Source organism: Panthera leo, chromosome B2 (genome assembly GCF_018350215.1).
Source record: "Panthera leo isolate Ple1 chromosome B2, P.leo_Ple1_pat1.1, whole genome shotgun sequence".
NCBI classification, from domain to species: domain Eukaryota; kingdom Metazoa; phylum Chordata; class Mammalia; order Carnivora; family Felidae; genus Panthera; species Panthera leo.
In genome coordinates, this window is record NC_056683.1 from 647,353 (window position 1) to 659,521 (window position 12,169).

General features: G+C 38.3%; 1 protein-coding gene across 1 annotated transcript; it reads left to right on the top strand.

Annotated features, from left to right (window-relative positions):
* Positions 1-343: 343 nt before the first annotated feature.
* Positions 344-1,288, top strand: LOC122219282 (olfactory receptor 2H2-like). Its single transcript, XM_042937463.1, has one exon. The coding sequence runs from the start codon at positions 344-346 to the stop codon at positions 1,286-1,288; it is 945 nt and encodes a 314-aa protein (XP_042793397.1).
* The last annotated feature ends 10,881 nt before the right edge of the window (positions 1,289-12,169 follow it).

Here is a 12,169-nt window from a genome sequence, read left to right on the forward strand (position 1 = left end):
AATGTGCAATTTTGGAGAGCAAAGAGAATGCTCTCTTAATATTTAGCAAAGTGATTTTCACTAGTAGGTTTGTAATGTGCACTTTACTCAATATTTATAATGCAGATTTCTAATCATATATGAAGATGTGTAAGAGGAATAGAAATAGATAATGAATAATGGGTATCACAGATTAGAATAAGTCACTGAATCTTTTATTTTTCCCTGCACTATAGGAGGCAGAATCTCATCCTTGAGTAGAAAGGAGGTAACATGTCTTCCTGTTTCTGTATTGGAACAATCACAGGCTTTTGAGCAACTACTTTTGAACCATTCCCCCAAAGAGGTGACTGCTCCAGAAGCTATGATCACAGTTTGCAATGACAGCCACAGTGATTTCATCCTCCTGGGCTTCTCTGAGAAGCCATATTTGGAGAAGATACTCTTCTGGGTTGTTCTGATCTTTTATTGTTTGACTCTTGCAGGAAATATGGTCATTATTCTTGTTTCCTCAAAGGACCCTAAACTCCACATTCCCATGTATTTCTTTCTTTGCAACCTTTCCCTGCTAGACCTCTCTTTCACCAGCAGCTGTGTTCCGCAGATGTTAGTTAATTTCTGGGGTCCAAAGAAGACCATCAGCTACATTGGCTGTGCTTTTCAACTCTATGTCTTCTTATGGCTTGGGGCCACCAAATGTGTCCTTCTTGTGGTCATGGCTATGGACCGCTATGTGGCAGTGTGTCACCCGCTGCAATATACTGCTATCATGCACCCCAAATTTTGTCTGCAGCTCGCCATCCTTGCATGGGGGGCTGGCCTGGTTCAGTCCCTGGTCCAGTCTCCTGCCACCCTCCAGTTACCCTTCTGCTCCCACCGCAGGGTGGATGACATTGTGTGTGAAGTCCCAGCCCTGATTCAGGCTTCCAGTGCAGACACAACCTACAATGAAATCCAGATGTCCATAGCTAGTATCATTTTTCTGGTGCTACCCCTGGTCATCATCCTTTCCTCATACGGGGCTGTTGCTAAGGCTGTGCTGAGAATAAAGTCAGCTGCAGGGCAGCGGAAGGCATTCAGCACCTGCACTTCTCACCTTCTTGTGGTGTCCCTCTTCTATGGCACAGTGACAGCTGTCTATCTCCAACCCAGGAACCGCTATGCTCAAGAACAGGGCAAGTTCCTCACCCTTTTCTACACCGTTGCAACCCCAGCACTTAATCCACTCATCTACACTCTAAGGAACAGGGAGGTCAAGGGGGCACTAATAAGACTGGGGAGGAGGACTTGGGATTCCCAGAATAACTGAAGCAGTTGGCACATGTTGGTCTCTTGCTTAACCTGAGAAGAGAGAATAACCTCATCGCAAAAAGCTGAAGCTTTACCTCCTCACCAAAAAGTAGGGGAGAAATAGCTGTGTTGCATTCAAAGCTGCGATTTCAGGTCCATTCATCATTAGCTGATTAGGCCCTTACTTTCTGCAGGGTGCTGATGGAGGTACAGTATGGTATAGAAATGAGTAGATTTAATAACCATTGTCTTAAAGAATGCTCAATACAGTTGCACTGGGGGGACAAAAGAAACACAGACTTGAAAAATACAAGAACAAGAATGTGTTTTGTGCCTTGCCATTTATTTTTTTCTTTGCTATTTTCCTCCAAGCTCAACCATAATTTTCATCCAAATGTCTAGTCTAGCAAAAGTCCTAAAGTTTTGAGGCATCTAGTACTCTGACCTGGTGGGTCTTGGTTCTGAGTCACTGTTGCTTCATCACCTCAGCAGGACCACTGCTGATGTGTCATGTGCCCAAAGCTGCTCAGTGCAAAGTGTTGAGCAAGGAGAAGTCCACACTCACTGGTCTCTGGATCCAGGTTCTTAGTTTGAGCCCTGACATACCAAGCCCCCACTTACAGGAATAGACTTCTGTTTCTAGTTCATTCTGAGTCTCTGTTGTAATGAAATGGCTTTCTTTTTTTTTAATTATTATTTTTCTTTTAATTTGCCTCCAAATTAGTTACCATATAGTGCAACAATGATTTCAGGAGTAGATTCCTTAATGGTCCTTGCCCATTTAGCCCATCCCCCTCCCACAACCCCTCCAGTATCCCTCTGTTTCTTCTCCATATCTAAGAGTCTCTTCTGTTTTGTCCCCCTCCCTGTTTTTCTATTATTTTTGCTTCCCTTCCCTTATGTTCATCTGTTCTGTGTTTTAAAGGCCTCATATTAGTGAAGTCATGTGATATTTGTCTTTCTCTGACAAATTTCACTTAGCTTAATACCCTCTAGTTCCATCCATGTTGTTGCAAATGGAAAGATTTCATTCTTTTTGATTGCCGAGTAATACTCCATTGTGTGTGTGTGTGTGTGTGTGTGTGTGTGTGTGTGTGTGTGTGTGTGTGTGTACACCAAAATTTTCTTTATCCATTCACCCATCAATGGACATTTGGGCTCTTCCCATACTTTCACTATTGTTGGTAGTGCTGCTATAAACATTGGGGTGCAGGTGGCCCTTGGAAACATCACACCTGTAACCCTTGGATAAAAACCTAGTAGTGCAACTGCTGGGTCATAGGGTAGTTCTATTTTTAATTTTTTGAGGAACCTCCATACTGTTTTCAAGAGTGGATGCACCAGCTTGCAAGAGGGTTCCTCTTTCTCCACATCCTTGGAAATGGCTTTCTTTTTATCAGATCCAATTATTCATTCATCTTGTAGATATGTATTCATTTCTTGTTATACATCTAACATGTTTAGATGCTGGGGATATAATCGTAGATAAGACATAAAATCATCAACATTACAGAGTGTATGGTCAAATGGTGGATGCAGATACTAAATGAAATATTCTTTCATTATTTAATGGAGAGAGACTTGTTCTTTTGGCTCCCGTGTCAGGCTGATTGCAATGGTTCATGCTTTTTGGCTTTTGAATGTCATCCACCAAAGATCTATTTGTTGCTGCTTTTTCACTATTCCTTTATAAAAGTCCATTCTTCTAGGGTTTTTTTTCACCAAAATCATGAATATAAATTATTGAATTTGCTGTGTAGTTTGCCTAATTACCTGTGTTCAGTCCTTAGCTGCTGCCAATTTCTGATGTAGGTGGAACTAGGATCAGGCCCTATAACCTCTCATTTTCTGCTCTGAAGTAACAGCACAATTTCTACGAGGATGCGACATCGTTTCTCACTGTCTATAAAAGAACAATACTTATAAAATCATTTTTATATCCTTCTGTTCAGTTTCAAAGAATAAGGCAAGTGACTGAGAAGAAAACTACAAGGACAGAAGTTAATTTGTGGGTTCACTCTGAGCCTGTGCAGCAGGGGCAGCCCAGGGTGTGATGGGCTCCTGGTGTGACACGATTGACAGCTGGTAACTATCCTGGAGGTGAAAGCAGGGATACCAACGTGTTCAAATGTTTATCCTACTTTTGAAGGAGGCTGGGGTGGTTGCAGGTCTTGGGGGCAGAGGAAAACTGTGAGCCAGATGTAAATGCACAAAGGACAGAGGTTAAGATTCCAGTAAATGACAACAGCAAAACAGGGAAGAACAAAGTTCCTCCAACTTGAGGATTCATAACAGTCCATGGTACACTTGTTAAGAATTAAGATTCTCAGGTTTAATACAGAGAATTTCTGATTTAAAACATCTGATTGTGTTCTTGACTGGGCATTTTAATGCTGTGATTCTGATGCAGGCTGACACCATACATGGGAAATGCCCTGTCTAGTTGCTCAGCCAAAGAGACAGAAGCTTCAAATGAATCAGTGTATTTTAAGAATAAGAGAGAAGGGAAGAAAGATCTAGAAGTAGAATAAAGCTAATTGGCTCAACCCCACATTCTGAGGCACTGAAGGTGGAATGATTTTCTCATTATGGAGCTGGGAATGAAATAGTGTCTTCAGGGGGGATTCAACTCAGGTAATGCCAGGAGGTGTAGAAAATGCCAAGTAAATAATTGAGGATGGAGGTGAGTTTACTAATTACGGAACAGGACATCCCAGTGGTACACTGGAGAGTTTTGGAGGGATAAAGGCAGGTGTCTGGGGAAAGGAAAGGGATTCCATTATGGGAATTACAGCATGGAAAAAATATAAATGACCAAGATACGTTTACATTTTGGGAGATGGCTGAGGAAACAGTGATGAGAGGTGCTGTGGATGTAGCTGTGCACTCATTTGTCAAAATCCTTTTTTAATCTAATCACAAATATTTATGGACTATATACTAAGAGCCAGGCACTGCTATATAAGGGTGAACAAGTCAGGAAAGATCACTTCCTTCATAGACATTCTAGATAATAGCCAATAATTCATTAGGTAAGCGACTTATTCAGAAAACTGCAGGCAGTGCTAGGAGTTCAGGCATTTTGTTCCTTTGATATTTCTGGGGTGTCATGTCATCGTGTTCTGGCACATGTGTGCACATGATGGCAGACTAAACCTTCTGATGGCTGCTATGATAAGCTCTGAGGATATATCAGCCTCTATCAGCCTATAATCCAACCCTTCACACAGGGATACACGTTTCTGTAATGTTCAGTGTGACAGGCTGTGGACATATGCAAGTAAGTCCCAGAGTCTGCGAATTACAGGGAATAAACCAATGGTCACCAGAGGAGAGGTGGGGGAAAGGGTGAAATAGGTGATTGGGCACTTGTCATGATGAGCACTGGGTGATGTATGGAAGTTTGAATCACTATATTGTACACCTGGAATCAATGTAATACTGTATGTTGACTAACTGGGATTAAAACAAAAACTTAAATAACTTATGGGGTGCCTGGGTGGCTTAGTCGGTTGAGTGTCCAACTTCCACTCAGGTCATTATCTCACGGTTCATGGGTTTGAGCCCTGTGTTGGACTCTGGGCTGACAGCTCAGAGCCTGGAACCTGCTTCAGATTCTGTGTCTCCCTCTCTCTCTGCCCCTCCCCCACTCATGCTCTGTCTCTCTCTGCGTCTCAAAAAATAAAGAAACGTAATTAAAAAAATTAAAAAAAAGAAGTAAACTTATATGTGAAAGCATAAAAAAAGTCCGAGTCTGTCGTGGGCACCTATCACTACTAGTCTCCAACCTGCCATCATTGGTGCGTGCACACGTGTGTGTGTGTGTGTGTGTGTGTGTGTGTGTGTTTGCACTTTTACTGTGTGCTGCTATGGAAATTCAAATATATATGAAAGAAATAGCATCTTAGAGTGTGACTATTACAAAAACTATATGAGTATCTGCCCCCTTTCACGTGGTCAGCAGGTGAATCCAATAAGAGCCTCATTTGAAAAGAGCAGTGGGAGCAAAAAGTCACTGCTCGCCAGGGGACATGTGTGAGTATGGGATCCACCGATTTTTACCAGCTGGCATTATATTTGCCTTTTGGCTTCCTTTCTTCCTCACCAAGATAGCCTATATTCCACCAACCATATAATTATTCCACCAATAGACCCCAATGACTTTTCCATCTGCTTTTGGATGCTATTGGGTTTCTGTATTTGTTAGTATCTTGCTCATACTTTAAAATCAAATTTAAATGTTAGAAACTCTTATCCCCTCCCTGCTATTCTTCATTGTAATGAAAGGAATCATGCCCTCCTCAATGCACCTTACTCTTTTATCAGTGTACTGCCTAGATAATTTTATCAAAATTGGTGCATGTGTCTGTGTCACTTGTGGACAGAGGCATCTTACTCATTTTTGTTGGGCCAGTGCCAAGGAAGTTTCATCTATTGATATAGCTGTTGAGTTAGTGTAGAAGAAATGTAAAATCCTTAAAGAACAGAAGATAAAGTCATTGAGTAGAAATTGTGAGTGAGGATTCTGAAGTTTCCAGAGGTCTATGTTTGGATCCAAGACGAAGACGTAAATTAAACATGCTCCTAAGTCTGGAAGTAACTTTGCCTAAATGGTTCTTAGGTCATGCTCAGTATGTTCCAAATGCAGGTATTTGTACAGGATGATGCCAGATGAGTTTGAGGAGAAATAAATAATGATGCAGAGCTCCCCCAACGCCAGAAATCCACATATATTTCAATGCCAAAGGTGAAAATAAAAGACAGTGTGAGGGAAACCTATGTGAAGCCAAGAAGTTATGTCAGTTCTTAGCTGTCCCAAGTAGGATCTTTATTTTTAAATTTTAACTTTTTTAATTTATTTTTTTTACCTTCACTCTTTAAACAGGTTTAATTCTAGCAGAGTTAACATACAGTGTTACGTTCATTTCAGGTGTATGATATACCGATTCAACACTTCCATACAACACCTGGTGCTCATCACAGTAAGTGCCCTCCTTAATGCCCATCACATATTTAACCCATCCTCCCACCCACCTCCCTTCCGGAAATCATCAGTTTGTTCTCTATAGTTTAGAGTCTGTTTCTTGGTTTGTCTCTATTTTCCTTTTTTTTTTTCTTAAATTCCACATATGAGTGGAATAATAGGGTATTTGTCTTTCTGTGATTTATATCACTTAGCATACCCTCTGGTTCCATTCATGTCATTGCAAATGGCAAGATTTCATATTTTTTATGGATGTTATACACACACACACACACATCTTCTTTATCCATTCATCAGTCAATGGGCACTTAGGTTGCTTCCATAATTTGGCTATTGTAAATAATGCTGCAATAAACATAGGGACTTCTATATCTTTTTGAATTCATGTTTTTGTATTTTGGGGGTAAATAGCCACTAGTGGAATTGCTCCATCATATGGTAGCTCTATTTTTAGTTTTTTAAGGAACCTCCATACCATTTTCCAGAGTGGCTGCACCAGTTTGCATTCCCACCAGCAGTGCACAAAGGTTCTTTTTCTCCACAGTCTGACCAACACCTGTGGTTTCTTGGTATTTTTGATTTTAGCCATTCTGACAGGTGTGAGGCGATATCTCACTGTGGTTTTGATTTGCATTTCCCTGATGATAAGTGATGTTGAGCACCTTTTCATGTGTCTGTTTGCCATGCATGTGTCTTCTTTGGAGAAATATCTGTCTTCTGCGCATTTTTAAATTTGATTTTTTGTGGGTTTAGTGATGAGTTGTATAAATTCTTTATATATTTTTGATACTAACCCTTTATTGAATATGTCATTGGCAAATATCTTCTGTGTGATCTTGAGTCTGGTCTTGTATCACATCTAAGATACATGATATTCCTGTGAGGATACAATTTTTAACTCTTTACCTATGGCATAATTATGGATAGTTAATATTGAGATATTAAATATATCATGCAATTAGTTATGATGAATGCATATTAAGACAGAATATTGCCACTAACCCCAGAACGTTCTATTAGCCTCCTCAGTCACTCAAAAAAAAACCCCTCATAACAATAACCATTGTTATTATAAGTTAGTTTTACCTATTCCAGAATATTATATAAATTTACATTATGTTTGTTTTGTGCTTGGTTTCTTTCCACTTAACATATTTTTAAAGTTTATTTATTTATTTTGAGAGAGAGAACGGACAAGCAGGGGAGGGTCAGAGAGAGAGGGAGAGAGAAAATCCCAAGCTGTCAGCGCAGAGCCCAATGTGGGGCTTGTTCTCATGAACAATGAGATCCTGACCTGAGCCAAGGTCAGACACCCAGCTGACTGAGACACCCAGGTGCCCCTAGAATGATACATTTTCAACCAAAGATGGACTTACAGTGGCACATTATAACTGTCCAAAGTCTTTGGTTTACCTTAAGGGTCACTCTTGGTGTTGTATGTTCTATGGGTTTGTATAAATGTTTTGTATCACTGTAACATCATACAGAATATTTTCACAGCCCTAACTATCCTCTTTCTATTCCTGTCTACTCCACCATGCTCCTGGCAACCAGTGATCCTTTCACTGTCTCTGTAGTTTTGCCCTTTCTGGAATGTTGTATAATTGGAATTGTACACTACATAGTGAACATTCTTGTTCAAATTTTTTTTTTTTTTTTTTGGTGAACAAATATTTTTATTTCTTTTGGATAAATACTTATAGTGGAATTGCTGGATCATGGGACAAATGTATGCTTAATTGTTTAGTAAACTGAAAAAAAAAGAAAGCACAACAGTTTACCAAAGTGGTTGTGCCATCTTGTTTCTATGCCAGCATTGTAAGAGAGGTCTGATTGCTCCACGTACAGTCGAACATGTGATGTTAGATTTTTAACTTCATTAATTCTGGTGGATCTGTAGTGGCATCTCATTATGGTTTTACTTCTAGCTTTCCTGATGACCAATTGTGTTCAGCACTGTTTAATGTCCTCCTTGGCCATTTGTATATTTTCTTTCATGAAGTGTCTGTTCATTTGCCAATCTAAAAATTGTTTGTCTTTTCATTACTGAGTTGAGGGAATTCTTTATATATGCTAGCTACAAATCCTTGGGCATATGTATGCACTGAAAATATTTTATCCAGTTCTGTGACTTGCCATTTAAGTGACTTGATAGTGATTTTGATGAGAGGAAGATTTAAGTTATGAAGAAGTCCATTTATCATTTTTAATGGCTTTTTCTTTCTGTGTGTTCTCAAGGAAATCTTTGCCTACCCAAAAGTCTCAAGGATATTCTTCCCTGTGGTCTTCTGTAGACTCACGTCCATGACCCATCTCAAGTTGATTTTTCTCTATGGGGTAGAGTTTGAGGGTCTGCCTTTGTATGTAGTTACCTGGTTGTTTCAGCACAATATGCTGAAGGGATATTTGTATTCCCATTGAATTGCCTTGATGACTTTGTTGAATATTACTTGTCCATCTATATGTTGGCCTCTTTCTAGAGTCTTTATGCTGTCTTACTACCACATTGTCTTGAATACTGTAGCTTGATAAGTCTTGAAACATGCAGCTTAGGATCTCAATTTTATTATTGTTTTTCAAGACTGTCTTGACTATTCTTTTCTTTTCCAAATAGATTTTAAAATAATTTTGGTAATCATTAAGAAAGAAGTTTGCTGGGATATATTGACTCGGATTGCATTGAATCTATCCACTGGGGAGAGTGGGATACTTGACTTTGAACTCAAAACATGGTCTTAACTTCCCTAGGTCATCTTGTCATTTTAAGATCCATTCCTGGTACAGAAATTGTAGATGAAAAGTTGATTTTTAACTTTCCTGACCAAAATCAATCAATTAATTGATTCACTGGGAGAGTACTTCTTGCTGTTACCTTTTCAAATTTGCTCTCTCAGAGATTGCTGGAAAAAAAACCCCAAACATACCTGGATTTCAAAGTATTTTTCAAACATTCCAGATATGATATAGTTATCAGGAGAACTCCAACCTTTAGCAAGTACTCAGTCTATCAATTCATTTATCAAAAGGAGGGGGTCATTCTCACTGCCCACCTATTTTTCAGTTGCCATAGTAGAATAGGATCTTTCTTCTTTTGGACTCGCTTATTCCCAATTGTCTCACTAAAGCAAAATTTATTGATGTTGGAAAACATTACGTTGCTAAAAATAATCACTTATGACACATAGTATCCCTAATTTCACAGAGTTGAGCCACTCTACATATTTGCTGAAATGTTAAGACACTGAACAGTTCATCAATGTTAATTCTCAATTTTATAATTTTACAAAGCAGATAAAGTATTTGCAATGAAATTGAAAGGCAATGTGCACTATGCAAAAATATAATTAACCAAACCTTTGAGTAGATGTGTAAAATTGAAGGACACTTGAGTATTTGGGATTTAATATTAAACATTGCATATGACAAGATCATTACCAGCAATAATTAAAACTTTTAATATTGTTTTCATTGAAGTATAGTTAATATACAATGCTATATTTGTTTCAGGTTTATAACATAATGACTCAACATTTGTATATGTTACAAAATGATCATGGTAAGCTTAGTAGCAATATATCACCACACAAAGTTATTACAATATAATTGACTGTATTGTCTATGCTGTACTTTACATCAACATGACAATTATTTTGTAATGGAAAGTTTGTACCTCTTAATCTTCTTCATCCATTTCACCCATCCACCCCCTTGTTCCCTCTGACAACTGTAAGTTTGTTCCCCATCTTTAAGAGTCTGTTTTTGTTTTGTTGTTGGACTTTCTTCTTAAATTCCACATATGAAATATATGGTGAAATCCTATGGTATTTGTCTTTATTCATCTAACTTATTTCACTTGGCACAAATGACAAGTTTGCATTCTTTATATGGGTTGAGTAATATTGTGTATGTGTGTATATGTATATTCTTTATCCATTCATCTCTTGATAGATACTTTGGTTGCTTTCGTATTTTGGCTATTGTAAATTATGCTGCAATGAACAGAGGAGTGCGTGTAATCTTTTCAAATCAGTGTTTCATTTTTTAAGATAAATACCCAGAAATGGAATTGTTACAGTGTTAATTCTATGTTTTGTTTTTTTGAGGAACTCCATACTGTAGTCCAGAGTGGCTACACCAGTTTGCCTTCCCACCAACAGTGCAAGCGGTTCCTCTTTCTCCATATCCTCACCAACACTTGCTATTTCTTGTCTTTTCTACTAGCCATTCTGAAAGGTATGAGGTGATAGCTCACTGTGGATTCGATTTGCATTTCCCTACTAAGTGAAGTTGAATATTGTTTTATTTGTTTGTTGACCTTCTGTATGTCTTCTTTTTTTTCTTTTTAAAAAATTTTTTTAATGTTTATTTCTGAGACAGAGAGAGACAGAGCATGAGTGAGGGAGGGGCAGAGAGAGAGGGAGACACAGAATCAGAAGCAGGCTCCAGGCTTTGAGCTGTCAGCACAGAGCCTGACACGGGGCTCAAACTCACAAACCGTGAGATCATGACCTAAGCTGAAGTCAGTTGCTCAACCGACTGAGCCATCCAGGCGCCCCTGTATTTCTTCTTTAAAAAATTGTCTATTGAAGGTTTTTAACTTTTAAATCAGATTATTTATTGTTGTTTATATGAGTTCTTTATATCATATGCATATTGATGTCTTATCAGACATATTTAAAATGTCTTCTATTCACTGTTTTGCCTTTTCATTTTTAAAAATTAAAAAAAAAATTAAATCCATGTTAATATATATTGCAACAATGTTTACAGGAATAGAATTTAGTGATTCATCACTTACATATAACAAACAAGTGTCTTCAATGCCCATGACCCATTTTCCCCACCCCCATCAACCCTCAGTTTGTTGTCTGTATTTAAGAGTCTCTTATGGTTTGTCTCCCTCTGTTTTTATATTATTTTTGCTTCCCTTCCCTTATGTTCATCTGTTTTGTATCTTAAATTCCACATATGAGTGAAGTCATATGATATTTGTCTTTCTCTGACTTATTTCACTTAGCACAATACACTCTAGTTCTATCCACATTGTTGCAAATGTTAACATTTCATTCTTTTGATTGCTGAGTAATATTCCATTGTGTATATATACCACATATTCTTTATCCATTCATCAGTCGGTGGACATTTAGACTGTTTCCATACTTTGGCTATTGTCGATAGCACTGCTACAAACATTGGGGTGCATGTGCCCTTTTGGAACAGCAGTCCTGTATCCTTTGGATAAATATCTAGTAGTGTGATTCCTGGGTCATAGGGTAGTTCTATTTTTAATTTTTTGAGGAACCTCCATACAGTTTTCCAGAATGGTTTGCATTCCCACCAGTAGTGGAAAAGGGATCCTCTTTCTCTGCAACCTTGCCAACATCTGTTGTTTCCTGAGTTGTTAATTTTAGCCATTCTGACAGGTGTAAGGTGGTATCTCATTGTGGTTTGGATTTGTATTTCCCTGATAATGAGTGATGTTAAGCATTTTTTCATGTATCTTTTAGATACCGTTTTTTCATGTGCCATCTTTGTAAAAATGTCTGTTCATGTATTTTACCCATTTCTTCACTGGATTACTTGTTTTTTTGGGTTTTGAGTTTGACGAGTTCTTTAAAGATTTTGGGTACTAACCCTTTATCTTATATGTCATTTGCAAATAAATTCTCCCAATCTGTAGGCTGCCTTTTAGTTTAGTTGATTGTTTCTTTTGCTGTGCAGAAGCCTTTTATCTTGAAGTCCCAATAGTTTACGTTTGCTTTTGTTTTCCTTGCCTTTGGTGACATGTCTAGCAGAAGTTCCTCTGGCTGAGGTCAAAGAGGTGGCTTGTACGTAGGATTTTGATGGTTTCCTGTTTCACATATAGGTATTTCATCCATTTTGAATTTATTTTTGTATATGGTATAAGAATGTCAC